Raw genomic sequence first — 15,808 nt, forward strand, 5'->3', positions numbered from 1 at the left:
ACTTCTGCTCGCCGCAGACAGCGCGGCGACTCGCTCACAAAACGAGCGCGGGCACACAGACAGCCACACCACGTGCGAAGCAAAATGACGAACCAAAAAAAAGGATCAAGATCCGTTTGCTCTCGCAAAATGTCAACTTTTTTTTTTCAGGAGCAAAACTTTCCCTTAAATGTTTAATAACCACGCTCACCGCACTTACTTAACCCATTAATTACTCCAGACGTTGCTGCCAGCCAATGCTGTATGGTAGCGCAGCTGCCATCCGCCTTTTCGAGGCTTCAATTCTCAGAGTTATATGCATTGCGCGTAGCGGCGACCTAAATCATAATGATTCCACGCGTTTCATTGACGTTCATCTGGGCCTCTAAAAGGGCCCCCGTCATTCCTGGCAGAATTCATTTTTTGGAGCAACTCTAAACGTCAGGTCTAAAAATCCCATTATGTCAAGGTGCAAACTGCGTGTCAATTGTGCTACAATGATTGATGCTTGACAAATCTTAAAAAAATGAAAGAAGAAATATCAAATTTTATTTCATTTGAGCAATCTGCACAATCGACTCCTTTCATGGGTTCGTATAACCTTGCTAGATTTTGATAAAAAGTATTAACTCTTATCTATTACAACTTTAATGGAGATGTTTGCCGCTCACTGCTTGTCATGTTTTTACCTTTGGGCCCGTGGATCAGCATCTGTGATTGAAATCAAAAGTTTGTGAGGCAAAAATGAAATTCCTTTCAGAACTCTAAAAAAAATCTACGCTTACCACCCGTGTATTTGAGAACAGTTAACAGAAGCAGATTTAATCAAACTGTTGTACAGATAATGATAACGATCCTGATTTTTTTACTTTCGAAAGTGTGCTCTCCATTATGCTGGGGTGTCTCAGATAACTTTGCAAGCAACAAGAGACTTGGGTCACATCGCATCTCAAATGTTGAACGGGCACCCCCAGTGGAAGCCATCCTTGTGCAGCATTAGGAGACTCGGCACCTGGCCTGCGAGTGGGCATTAATGTGCCAGTTGGTGGGGCGACAATGAGTGCGTTTCATCTCAATTGAGTAATTCGCGGGACATTTTGTGAATTTGACAAATTTGGAACCGAGGCGCTGGCACATAACGGCCGACTCGTTTCGCGTGACGTCGCAGGGTCTACAACTTTGACTGTGAAGCAGACGGCATGTGCTTTGCGGCTATTACACCGGCAGAAATAACCACGGCCGCCTTCCTGATTCGAACCACGAACCTCGGCAACAAGAGAAGACCATGTCACCGTCCATTGCGCATGTGTATGTATGTTGAACTTCTTTCGCACCGTAAGGAGCCAACCATGCTAATGGGAGGTGCGGGGGAAGGACAACAAACGTATGTCTAATTTATCGAGGTTCATCGATTTTATTCTTTCAAGGCGTGGTTGGGATTTTAATCTGCACACGACGGGGTGCACCTTCCCGCATTCCTGACCTCAAGTAAATGTTGGTCAACTGATTTTTGCTTTAATTCTAGGAGGTGCCTTTTATTTGTGCAATCAATGTTAACTGGGCTTATGGAATTAACCGGCTAATGCTTGAGAACCAAGTTTATTCAGGGCTAGTTGCCGATCTGACTTGTATCGGAAGTTGCATGCGAAAGTGAACATGGACATGTTATTCAAAATAGAGGTTTTTGGGTTAGATCGCGTAAATATATAAATGTGTCGTTAAAACCCGCCACCACACGACACAGGCAACTAGTAAGGGTTGTCACGTAAACAGAACGTGGCCAATTCGTCACTAGTACAGCAGACCGGTGTGTTGGAGAGCCAAGCCACAGCATTTACTGAGGCTAGTTGTAATTACTGGCGAAACGTCGTACTCAGATTATAAATGTTGTGGCTTGGCTCTCCAACACACTGGTGTGCTGTACTAGTGACGAATTGGCCACGTTCTGTTTACGTGACAACCCTTACTAGTTGGCTGTGTCGGGTGGTGGCGGGTTTAAACGGCACATTTATATATTTACGCGACCTAACCCTAAAAAAACTCTATTATGAATGATATTGGTAGCGAAAGCCTACGTGTTAAAATGGACATGTTACATGCATATTTTGTGGAGATATAATGTAGTACAGATAGGCAATGAAAAAATAACCCATAAATACACTGGATCTCCCCCAGTTCTCAGAAGCCAAGCAGAGTGAAGCCTGGATAGTGCTTGGACGGGAGACCATTGAACATACCAGATTATCATGGTCGGTGGCTGCAGGGCTTTGTTGCGGGCTGTGAAGCACTGTATTGTTGGACTGCACTTCTATGCTTCCTAGGGTTGCCACCTGTCCGGGTTTGACCCAATCAGTCTGGGAATTGGCATCTGTGTTCGGGTGGCAGGAACTGATTTGTACTCAGATCTGGTATCGGTATCGTGTTGGGACTTTATTTGAGTAGAACTGCAGTTTTGAAAACACATCCAGTGGTTACAGAGAAGCATATCCGGGTTTGGTCTACGATGGAAAAGGTGGCAGCCCTACGTGTTGCTTTCATGTCTACGTTCCCGCATTCATCAACCCATAAGACCAGCATAGGTGACTTATAATTATCAAATAACCCTTGTGGCCCGCAAGGGCATGGGCAGGCCCATCCAGCAGTTGAATGACAAAAGGGCTACGCATGAACAATAGCACAGACGCAGCTTGGGTGTACAATGGAAATGTAGCACGGCTTGTAATGCATCTCCCTATGAAAGGAATGCATTAGGCCCCACCCAATACAGAGGATAATCCCCATTCCTCAATCGTAGCATCCTTACTCCCAGCGGATACATTCACCAGCCCTTTCAAGAGACGCAGCAAACGCTGAAACCATTTAGAGCAAATCCGCTGTCCATTAACTTTGAACAAACTAAGTAGATTACGATATAAATAATGCTTCCATCCCATAGTTGTTTCTCCACATGAAACAAGTCGAAGTATTATTAACACAGCCCATTGGCCACGGAGCTTTCTGGGCGTGCATCTTATCTGCAGCGTTGGTTCAATTACGTGAAAGATAAACTCGGGCCAGTTTCGACAATCGGTGTCTCATCCAGAGATTTGCTTATGTTAAGTTCTCCCCAGGTTAGATTGGTCATAGAGGTTGTTCAACTGTGATTCACCGCCACACAAAACAAGTCAATATATGTGTGGGCCCTACCTGTACGCATAAATATCACAACGATACAGTCCTATGCCCGATCCTGTCAAAACTCAGTAGCTAAGTGGATTAGAGCCTAGATACTGCTTGGATGGGTAGACACCATGCCTAAAACAGGTGCTATAGGCTGCTGCGGGGGCTACGTTGTGGACAGCAGAGGCTAATGCAGCAAAAACAAATTGTCGTACTCTGCTCCCACATCTATGCTCCCCACCTTCACCAATGTGCACTCACCAGCATGGCGAAGTATGTGGGGAGGCATTCATCCAATAGTGGATTGACAAATGGGTCGTACATGAGCACATACAGCACTGCATCTACTTACCCCAAAACTATGGGAAACAAGCCACAGAAAAACACTTTTAAGTTTCTTCTGAACCTTAACTTGTTTGAAAGGCATCGTTAAATCATAACCCGAGACGTGTGTAGGACTGACTGCGCATTCGGTAACGTAAACGTCTGTGAACTCAACGTAAACACGAATGGAAAGTGTGCTCCTCTTACAAACGTAAATCTCTTGAAACAGCCGCGCAGCGTAAATCTGAATTGTGCACCTCCGACAAGGAGGCATGGCTCCACGTTAAATCAATTTCATTTTTTTTTGTCTCAGGAAAGCTGTTTCAACGCGCCATGTGGGCGCTGGCCGTGTTCCCTGTCCACGACGCTGGCTTTATTTCACTCTCTGGCCAAACAATGATGTCAATTCCGAGCGTCTCGTTTACATTCACCTCGTGGCATCAATCGACTCTTTACGAACGACCCCATGCTATATGTAGCTGGCATCAGACGGTCACCGAGCGCTGCGATGAACCGTCAAAAGGGCAATAAATAAGAAAAGAGCTCGTGCGCGCTGGTCCGTAAATAACCACGAAGGCACAGCGCTCCAAACCTGACGTGAAAAATGCTGCCCTGCCCGTATCTGGGCGCTTTCAAACTACGCGGGCATGTCCACCATGCCGCCCACGTCAATAAGAAACCCAAATTGTGAGTTTACCAAGAGGTAAAAGACACACTCAATGGTATGTGTAAAAAAAACAAATCTAAGTGATTTCCTGCTCAGCCTTGAGCCAATGCGAGTCATTCCACATTGCTATGACGGCGTGCGTCTATCCGTAGGAAAACCGCTGTTGACTTCGCCACAAAAGCTGGTGCTCGGTGTATCGACCCTGGAGAGATACGATGAGCTGAGTTAACCCACAACTAGGATTTGAACCCGCACATTGCGATTGCGAACCGCTCGCCACCATCGCTGAGCCACCTGGCTGGATTCAACGATTGCAGAGCAAAATAAAAAAAATGCTCATCAGCAGAAAACCTTGATACAATTGAATTACTGGAACCTTACATTATTGCAACTTTCTAGAATATAAATTGTTAACATCTTTTTTTGTTGTTGAGAATTTCAGTCGACAATGTTTAATGGTAAGGGGAGGGGGGCCTGATTTATTTCACGCGTCCAAAAAAAATCCAAATGCCCTGCGTGGAATTTTCCTACAACAAGGGAGTCCACACAATTGTTGGCCTCACAAAGGTCTCCGTGTCAACGACATCGAGCCCAATTTCGGAATACGCTTAGATATTTTTCTTTGAAATTGCCGTTTATTCAACGGGGATCCCGGTTTAATATCCCTGCGCGCTGAGAGTCTCCAGTGCAATCTTAAATGGCCTCCCGTGGTAAAACAAGACGCATACAATGTGTCCAGTAAAGCAGTATGAACCTTACACCACGATACATTAAGCGGGAAGCGTGCTATTGATAACGATACGGGGTGCCGCTGTGCTGTAATGGTTCGCGAACTGGACAACCGGCGATCCCGAGACCACCGGTTGAGAGAGTGGGCAGATTTATCAAATTTCTGGGTTGACGTACGGCCATGCCCACCCCTTCCAAGACGTCCGACTGGAGGCTGTTCTGCCAGCAGTGGCGTGAGCAAGACATGGCAGGGCATCACCTCAACATTTCATTATTGTACAAGCCGGCGTATTTAGGAGCTCTCGTTTGTGCCTGTGCGCCGCTGCATCGGCAAGTGGGATGTCTCCCGGTGAGAGTTGAGTTTGCCTCCGACTGTACAAATGTAATTGGGAACTCATTTTCAAGCAGAATACAAAATCGCTCTCTATTATGATGAAAATGGTGTGCCCCATAACAAACACATCATGTTTTTATCTCCTCTTGAGAATAACAAAAAACTCCACGTTGGTATTGAAAACTGCAAATGCACTCCACAGCAACATCCGGGACAGATGGCAACATGCAATCAGCAGGTTGCGAGTTCAAATCCTGGTTGGGGGTTGACTCAGCCCATCATCCGTTTTGGGGGGGGGGGAGGGAGATCGATAAAACGACGACCACTTCGTGTGGGGAGGGTAAATAATGGCCGCGCTATGCATAGACTCGCCCTCCCCGCCCTGCCCCGTCATAGAAATAGGGAATTTCCACCACTCACTCAGGGCTAGGAACCTCGAGATGAACACTGCCTCGATGCTCATTTGAGCAGCAAATCACTGCGACGACGTCACAACCGTGACTACACCCCGTGACTACACCACGCGACGACGCCCCGTGACTACACCTCGTGACCACACCCTGTGACGACACCCCGTGACTACACCACGTGACGACACCCTGTGACGACACCCTAACTGTGAGTGCACGACCACGTCGCGTCTCCAAGCCACACCCAGCTGCTGCTGCTGCCCCTGATGGCTGAGTGAGAACTCAAACTGCTCATGGTCACCTCGGGACTCCTTAGAAAAGCCCCGTGAATAGGCGAGCACCACGGTGACTTTTGGTTTCTCTACACAAACGTCATAATTACGTTTGGACATTTCGCAGACTTTATATATATATTTTTGGCACATTTGTTAGATCCGTACCGATTTTTTTCTTCTTCATCAAGTGCCCGATATCTATGCCTGCAATTGTTTTTTCGTAAATCCCCCACGCGAAATTGACACCTCGTCTAGGTGTCTTAAACAAAGTCTGTCCACTCTCTACGACACACAGTCAACGTATCGCTTCACTATACACGGCGCAGCGAGTGCACTTGATGCTGAGTAGTAAGTAGTGTGGTTATGGCACTAGGTATTATGTAAGTTTCCTTTACAAACAGCTGAGGGCCTACAAAAATAAACACGAATACGATGTGTCTACTCGGCAAGGAAATACACAATGCAATAGATAATGTGTCTTCTGCAAGCAAGGGAGACCTCTGCATGATGATATTGTTCGATTGAAACCGTTGGGCATATCGAATGCATCCGTAGCAAAAAATAAAATAAGATGATGGCGGCATCTCAGTCATTAAGTGCGATACGATATTCTTGCCGGGGCAGAGGAGAAATATCTGAATTCGTAAACAGCCACCACGTATCTTCCTCCCCTGCAGTGGGTACGGTATTGCTTTTTAGTTTTGCATTGAACGGGAACATCCGTAACCAAAATAACAAGCGACCATAATAACAAGAGACGTATTTTTTTCTCTCTGGAATTTGTAACAAGTCCAAAAAAATACCCCACCCGCCTCAATATTACAACATTTTTTCAATTAATGTGAGTACGGGAGGGCCCTTCATACATAACGTCACGAAGCAAGTCCTTAAAGAGTTCCCAGAGCCCTGCACGAGCAGCTTGATCAGCAGGAGGAATTGGTTCAACAATTGTCACGAACTGCTGAGGCCCAGAAGGTTGGGGCCCCGGTACAGAATATTGCGTGCTTAAGCGAACGCTTGCTGCTTGATGATGATAATAATAATAATACATGGTCTGAAAATCCAATAGACCGGTCACTGATGGCCTAAAAGAGGTGTCGAACCAAAGACGGTCTCTCCCTGCATCGCGCGCGTTCAGATGCGCTTCAGCGGCCGTCTGGAACGCTCCTCCTTCCGATGTTTGCGAGGCGACTGGAGCTGTACACTTTTAAATCGAGATTGAACCCCCCCCCCCTCCCCCCAAACGAATTTCTTCAGAACGACTTGTTGTGTTTAGTTTGTTGGCTATTCACTCCGCACCTCCCATTAGCACGGTTAACTACGTAGGGCGCGAAAGAAGTTCAACATACACACATACGAAACACATTTTGTACACCTGTGTCGAGACGGGACTTAGTTCTGCCTGCAATCTGCACTCGTACAGGTGAGGACATCTGCCCTTGAGAGGGCGCTAAAGGAACGCGTATCACACGTTTCACAGTGGGCTGGCTCCCTCGCACGCAGCCAATGAATTCGTGAATGTTACACAAGATTTCCCCCCTTTGAAGAACCCTCTCCATCCATCCAATCCCCTGGATTCACGAACGGAGCTCCGCCGATGTAACCGCGCCAATATGCACAGTCCAGCGACTGCACAACACACTCGTGCGTGCAATTTGGCTGATACAATGCGATGCAATGCGCATAGTGTAGAACTCCGGTCGATTCAATAATGGATATATCACACGTGCTATGCTCGTATTTACAAGACTGCACTAAGTGCAATTGACAACACATATTGTTTCATACGTTGCGCAGTCATCACTACCACGACTGTGGTGGGAGGTTACTGTAGGTGTTAGTCCATTTGGGTCTCCTACACGTACACGTATATTAAATATGTAGATAATTTTCGTTATTCAGTTATTGTAATAATGATCACGCGAACAGTATACAATGTGCAAGGTATTGTTTGAAGTACGTTCACGAGGTCGGAGGCGGTTAGGCCAAAGTGAGAAAGTCGGTTGTCCAGCAGTAGACAGAACACGGCATGCAACGTTGGCATTGATTGACTGAATAATCGATCGTGTTGATTCTGACGGACGATGATTAATAGGCGCACATAAGTGAGCTCGCTGATGCTTGTGATGATGGCCTTGCTCGTGTGGAGGGGTGGCGCAGCGGTTAGCGTTAGCGCACTGCGTTTAAACCCTGCGACCCGAGTGCGATTCCAGCTCTCGAGACCACTAACAATAGCGAACATTTGAACCGTAGCTGGCCCTCCACCACCCCCCTAGATCGACTCGGCCTCAAATGAGTACCTGGTGCGGTGTGTAAACATGAGCACGCGGGAGACGTGGTGCTGGCCACCGAGGCTTGTGCTGTAGACGCTAATAGGTGTTTGAGAACAGCACTTGAATCAATGCTGTATGTTAAGATCTGTGTGTCGTTGATGCTTTTGCACGCGGGGTGTTGTGTGTCGTGCTTGTGATGACAGCGATGGCACTGTTGCCAACACCGACAGTGATGATGCACAATTGCATTTTGGACTCGTAAAGAATAACCGTGTTTCATTCCACGTGCGCCAGTCACATATAAATGCTGATCATCACGATTGCCCATACCGCTGCTGATGATGCTGGTTATGGTGTCAGCTATTGCTGCTCATGCTATTGCTACTTACTACTAACAACGCTACGACTGGTTGAATGCTGCTGCTGATGATCACGATGTTGGAACCTGCTGCTGCTACTACGGATTATATACGATGGTGCTGACGGACGCTTCTACTGATCATGATGATTGACATGCCGACGAGGGCTGCATGACAGTCATTGACGATTGAATGACAACGAGGATGATGTTGCGCGAGATGATGTGCTGCCGATGCCGGATGATGTACGTGACGATTGTTACCTTGGAAGGCGATGCAGGTGAGAAGCAGCACCGTTAAATACTGCGGGAACATGATGTTGGTGGCACGTTCTTGCTGCTTGCTGCTGATGCTCAGTGCTTGCCGCTGCTGCTGCTGCTGATGATGATTATAATGCCACCCTTGCTCACCCGAAAGCAGGTGGCACGAGGTATGAGGATGAGGAGCGCTCTCCCCGGTTTCTCTCGCGAAGACTTCAATAAAGTTCAAATCTCGGCGGCGCAAGCGCGCAAGCTCCTCCTGTTTGAGATCGCTCGTCTTCTTTATCGAGTCGGTGCGGCGATGTTGTTCTCTCGGTTCTTCAGTCTGCCTGATGCTACCGAAGTCACCACCGGGTGTTCTATCGCCGTCTTTTTATTCCTCGCAACTGGAGCAGCGCGGCACGATCTCTGGCGTGCAAAGGGAGCGCCGCTCGAACCGTGTGTAATGATCGTACCGCCTGCCTACTGCAGCAGCTAGTGTAAATAGCCACTGGAGAAACCTGTTCTCGTGCACAAACTGAGCCGTCGTAGTCTGTTGTAAATATCCCCTTTGCTTGATTAAAAAAGAAACTACAAATAATAACCACTAGAAAATAACAAAATCCAACAGTTTAAAAAAATTGTTTTTGTTGTTGTTAATAAACAAAAAAAAAACACAAAGAGCGTCGATAAACAGAACAGTGATATATATACTACAACTGCTTGTGTTTTCTCTCCCTCTCTCTCCCTCTCTCTCTGGGGTTGTACACCCCGTGTGAGTTGTGCGCGCAATCTCTCCGTGCGGGCTCCGGAGTGAGAAGCACGCGAGCAGCCCCAAGTCCGAATGTGCGCGCCTGTGGTGGGGAGTCTTTGTGTCTCTCTCCCTCCTCTCCCTCCCCCCTCCCTCCCTCCCTCCCTTTCTCTCTCCCTCCTCCCCTCTCTCTCTCTCCCTCCCTCCTCTCCTTCCCACTCTCCTCCCTCCCCTCTGCTCCCCACCACCACCACCACCACCGTTGCCCTACCCCCACCGTGTGCGTCACCTGATAAGAGATACCGGCTATAGGCACTGACTCACTCTATAAGCTACAAAGCAAACAGAGGCACAACTCCTTTTGTTCTCGGCGTCCGCGTATAAATAACAAATGTTTGTGGCGAGACCATCAGCCTATTGGCTTTCCAGACCAATATTGTCATTGTGATCAAAAGCAGCATTAGTTTGAGCGAGTCTCTACCTTCGGGGACCCAACAGCAGAGTCAGGAATTTTAAACAAAGAATGCTGAAATTCAGCATCAGCAGCAGCAATAGTCGAAGTCAATCCACTGCTGGATGAAGACCTCCTCAAACCGCCGTCGCCACCTTCCACGACCCTGCTATGTACAAAATAAAGACAAAGATCCCCCGTATAGCCTTGACAGACTTTTGGGGGCAAGTGCTATTAGCGAGCACCTCAAACGCCCATGACCACCTGCAAGCGAAGTGAATTCATTGCTCCATCTCCTCGGCGGGACGGTCCGCTCAGACGCGTTCCATTCCTTGGGCTGCCACTCCGTTATTATTCTTGACCACATCGTCCATCAATCCCTGTCAGCACATTCGACGAGCACGGTTGAATACAGCGACGTGGCATGTGCTGCCCAAAGCCCACTTGCTTTTGTGTTTGGTTCTGAATGATGTGATCGTGCGCGGTTCCTCTTTCTGTCTCGATGGCATGCTCTCTCCGCTGCTGATCGCTAAATGTTGATCGGCTTTCTGTATGTGGACACGGGAAGGCGTTTCTGCTTCCATCTGCACCGTGCGTGGCCTTTACCCTTCATCTTCCACAGCAACGTCAAGTGAGTTCGTGTACGGCGGGGAATCCTACGGCTCTTTAATGACTGTTTCGTGGCGTTATTTATTAAGAACGTATTAAGGACTTACCGCTGGCTCGTGTTCACCACACGGCGCATTAGTACCGCGTCTCTTGAAATATTGAGTTTTTTTTTCATTTCTCACGGAATTCCAACAAAATTGGCTTTTCTTGTTATTTTGGTTTTCGACTACCCTGGTATAGAGAGAGTTTCCGTCGAGTGTGTCGAGATGATGCCGTGGACTTCGCTGGTTCTAATTTGGAACCCCCCCTGCCCGCGTGGAAGTGAAGTCAATGGACACATGAAAAACAACAACCCAGAAGCGAGTTCTGTACAACACCATAATAGCTCCGCTCACCAAGACGTCTGGCTATCGTGGAAGAGTAGACCAAATACCCTGCCAGCAATGACGTGAGCAGATAATTGCAGGGCTTAGTAGGTTTGGAGGATAAGCCCTGCGATTGGTGTAACCTACAGCGTGTGCCATGGTCGAACGTCCCGAAAACAACTCAGCAACACGTCAACGTGAATGCCGAATACCAATAATAATTACGGTCGGGATGTTGATTGGGTTTAATCCTTCAATCAACACTTACTCTGCGCATTGCTGGTGAACCAAGACATTCGTCTCCTGTGGAGTTTGACAATAAACCCGAAAGTTGACAAAGCCTTTCTTCACAGCGGTTGCTCACCGCTGTGCATACCGACTTACAGAAGACAATGCTCTAATCGTATATGGGGATCATTGCCCGAGTGTTCTGCTGTTTTGTGCTGCCTCACCAAATTGTTCATTGAATCTCGTGGGCTTTTTGAGGCAAGCGCTCTTTTGCGAGCACCTATTAAGTTGAAAAGAACGTAACCACGGAGATTCTGTGGCCAGAACCATGCCCATACAGCCCTGTCTCCCCCAGTGCCGTTGTGAACGCCCGAGTGAGACCTAGGGGTGAGCTCGGGCCGGTTCTGAGGGGCCGTCCATAAATGACGTCACACGGCGTCACAAAAACTCAGACCACCCCTCCCCCCCCCTCAAATATGACATCACAAAGCTGCACTTTGATGTTGTACAAGAAAACATTTGTTAAAAAGTATATTTAATTAAGTAGAACGTATTCTTGGTTCTTTCGGTAAAGTCACGTAGAAGGTAAACAATAAAATAATAAAAATATAAAAATAAAATTCTCACGAAGTTTCGACTGCAACGCAGGCAATCGTCATCAGGTGTGAAAAACACAGCAAAAAACGTGAGAATTTTATTGTTTTATATTTTTATTATTTTGTTTCCCTTCTACGTGACTTTACCGAAAGAACCAAGCATATGAATCCCTACAGCCACGAAAGCTTTAAATCAAAATTTAAGTAGAACGTGTTGTCTATATTTATTTCAAGTTGCGCATTTTGATGTGACGTCACATTTCTCACCCCCCCCCCCCTCGTCACACATCGTTACAAATGTCTGACCCCCCCCCCCCACCTAGGTGCGTGACGTCATTTATGGACGGCGACTGATATTAATCGCCACTAAAGTTATCCATGGTGATGAGGTCTGAGCACATTGTGCTAACCACTGCACCACCGCTCTCCGTGTGTATGTACATCATTGCATACAAAGCTCCCCCGTATAGCCTTTAGCAGACTGTTGGGGCAAGTGCTGCAAGTGGGTGTCCAGCACGATGCCTGGTCGCCTTTGTCTAGTTACGATGTTTACACATCGCACCGGGTATCTATTCGAGGCTAAGTCGACCTAAAGTAAGCCCGGGGACCAGTTCATATAATGGCCGTGAGCGGGAATCGAACTCGGGTCGCTGGGTATCGAACTCGGGTCGCTGGGTTCGTCGCACAGTGCGCTAACCGCTGCACCACCGCTCCCCACGTGCACGTGTTTTCATTACATACACACGACCACAGTAGCATCAGCATTGTTATCGACAACAATAGGACGATGTGTGTACGATAGCAGAAATTGTTGACCTAAAGTAAGACGCTGCCGAATGTCTGCGCTGTGTCAGTCAATACAAATGTACAACCCTAGTAGACGTATAGATATAAAGACGCAATCCCAACTCTTTATTTAGAGTACAGAGGAAAAAAAAAGTGCATCCTATAATCAAGAGAATACGGTAATGATTTAAAATCTTTAACTCACTCGTGAAACGAATAAAAAAACCTACTGCATACTGGTAGACCAGTGTGACTTTAGAAAGTAACTTTACTTTTAAGAAAGTAACATTTATATTATCACGAGCTTTACTACCCGGCTTCGCCCGGGACTTGGATTCACCACGCCCGGCCGCCTTTGTCCCCCCTGTGGCGATGCTCACACACATCACAGCAGTTACTTGTTTGAGGCTGAGTCGACCTAGGAGAGACCCAGGAGCGGTTGAAATAATCGTCACCGGTGGTGGCCGTGAGCGGGAATCGAACTCGGGTCGCCGGGTTCGTAGCGCGGTGCGCTAACCACTACACTACAATGCATTACGCTTCCACATGTGCGGGTCACATGACAGAAGTGACGTCACAGCTCACTTGCCGTGCAAAAAATATAGGCATTATTGAGCTCCCCCCCCCCACCCAAAAAAAATATACCAAAGTGTATTTTTATAATTTTTGCATGGTGTACAGTCTGGAAAGTACCCACATGGCAAATTTGCGGTTTGTTGCATGTCGGGAAGTACATTTTGAACAGACACATATTCATAACTTTGCCTTTTATATATATGGAGATTATTTTTAATTATTTTTGAAAGTACATTAATAATGTCCTGCCAGTATGCTGACTGGATTAGCTGTTCCGAAGTAGAATATTATGAGACTTGTTTTGCCAACTATAAATTGAAAAAATGAAAGCAATTTAGTTAACCCTGATTCAGCAAAAAAATGCAATCCGATATTATTAACTTTCGCAACATTCACATTGTCAAGCGACGTTCACTTAAACGTTCAGCACATTACCCAGGTTCATTTCTCACTCGATGTTGTCCTGAATGCTGCAAAGGCTGGGTTGGAGTCGTGATTATCTGTGTAAGGCACTACCACTAGAATATAAAGTGCACACCGTCTATAATAATCCTATATTATTGTACTCTATATTTATATAACCCGAATATATTCTTAAAATCCTAATTTAAAAAGAACTAAGGCGAGATGTATGCGGGGTTCCGAACTCTGCTTGTTGCAACGAAGCACTTGTAATTACCAATTCTAACAAAAGAACCGCCCTTATAAGGCACGAAAGAGTTGAAGCGGCGGTGCATTGGTTAGCACTGCTGCGTGATGAACCTGACGAACAAACCTCGATTCCTCCCATCAGTGTGGTGAAGTATGGATGTGCAAAATTGTATTCGCCAGTAGGTCAACAACATTTCCCCACTGGAATCTCTGTTAGCAGGCGTCTCGACTTTTGTGCTGCAGAAAGTGCGGTTCTCGTGAATTGAATGAAAGGCGGAGCGAGAGTGAATTATGGGCGCCCTGGTGCTGAAGAGCTTTCTACAATGCACGGCTAACAGAGGGGGCTTTCAATGCACGCCATGGCTGGGCTGGGTCTCCTGAAGCAAGTCGCCAATTAAACATCTTCTGTGATACCGCATTGCTAGTGGTGCATAAAGCACAAATAACTCACACTCAAGCCCGTTCGCCAACAGTAACACTGTCCTGAAAAGAAAATAAATTATATGCGTAAGATGTTCACACGCTTCATGGCAGAGAGATTGCTCTGAAGCCTGAAATAAAATTACAATTCACATCTTGTTTCAGGCAATCACACATAAAGCTTCTATGACTCGCAAAGTGAGCGTTATTAAACAGAGCGTCATGCAGTGTAAGATCAGGAAAAGAGACAGGGAAGAGCAGACATGATTTCTCAGGAGCTGTTGATTGGAAACGTCGCCTTCTATATTTATTTATTTCCTTCTAAGGTAGTGTTACAGTCGCTAATAAGAGAGGCTCCCTTAAAAAAGAATCTTGACGTCACCCCCCCTAAAGCAGTGGTAGAATGCAAATTGACGGAGGTTAGGTTCGGGTAAGCCGAGACAAGAAGAGAGGCAAGGGGCCCTGGCGTTTGGCTGACCCAAGTGAAAGTGTTTTGAATTTCATAAGTAACACGAGAAAACTCAAAATAATAATTAGGATCCACGTCTTAAAGGGAGGTTAATATCTGGCAGTTCATGAGCATTGATATCAGAGAGCTTGACTCTGCTGACGAGACACTGCATGGTTAAACCGGTCCAGAGTTTGCGTCCACTTGAATCAATGCTTCTCAAATGATGCGATTCCAGAAGGCCACGCGACCGATGGATCGTGTCAAAAAATACTTTATGTTTTATACGGAGAGACAAACATGACGGGGACATATTGTCTGCTTATCTATTTTGTTTTTAACATTTAAAAAAATCTCAATCAGGAGAAGGTAACGAGTTCAAATATTGGCTTGAGGTCGACTGAGCCCATTACCATCACCCTCGTCATCATTCATTCATTTACCTCCTTTAATGTAGCCAGGTTAAGAGACCTTTGAGACTACAATTAGAAAATTACCCGCAAATCTCTCCTGCCAGACAAATGCCATTTTGCAGGTCAGGTGCTGTATCATCTCCAATTAGCACAGCTGGCGAGGTACGTGGCGAAAAAAGTTTAACGTGAATACAAACATACTATAACTATTAAGTTTATTTTTTATTTTACCAGGTAAGGCCCACTGAGCTGTATAGCTCTCTTTCAGAAGCGACCTGACCATCACAAATGATGGCCTGAGGAAGCTGCTTATCACGTGGAAATGTATAGCAGCCAAATACTCTAAACGCATGTTGATTCTAAATGTGGAGGGAAAAACCGGAGGACCCGGAGAAAAAAAATCCACGCGACCACGGGGAGAACATGCAAACTCCAAATATACAGCAGTCGCCAGGGTAGGGATCGAACCCACGACGTCCTGTATACCAGGCGAGGTAGTTAACATCTCGCCATCATGGCCACACATTGTGCCCACAAGGACAGCTGCTACTGGGGGTGCCCTTTCAGATGCGTTGAGATGCTATGCGCTCTGAGACGCAATGGCGTACGAGGACGCTGTGTCGAAAACGAATCGTTGTCATGAAGCCTCATTGTTAATTAAGGTTTAAAAGCAGTGCTGCGTGTAAAATTAAGGGGGAAGGGTAGAAAGCATATCGCCAAACTTGGAACCGCTTCACGGCTTCTCCTCCTGTAGCCATCGATTTTT

At 46.6% G+C, this 15,808-nt stretch overlaps 1 protein-coding gene across 1 annotated transcript in view; it reads right to left on the reverse strand.

Annotated features, from left to right (window-relative positions):
* LOC144728653 (basal cell adhesion molecule-like) overlaps positions 1–9,629 on the reverse strand; it is a 67,887-nt gene extending 58,258 nt beyond the window's left edge. The window contains exon 1 of the mRNA XM_078608227.1: positions 8,773–9,629. Within this exon, the coding sequence (XP_078464353.1) occupies positions 8,773–8,824 (52 nt within the window). The 5' untranslated portion in view covers positions 8,825–9,629. The remainder of the gene's footprint in view (positions 1–8,772) is intronic.
* Between the last annotated feature and the right edge of the window lie 6,179 nt (positions 9,630–15,808).

The sequence above is a fragment of the Lampetra planeri genome, chromosome 29 (genome assembly GCF_965212315.1).
Source record: "Lampetra planeri chromosome 29, kcLamPlan1.2.h2, whole genome shotgun sequence".
NCBI lineage: Eukaryota > Metazoa > Chordata > Hyperoartia > Petromyzontiformes > Petromyzontidae > Lampetra > Lampetra planeri.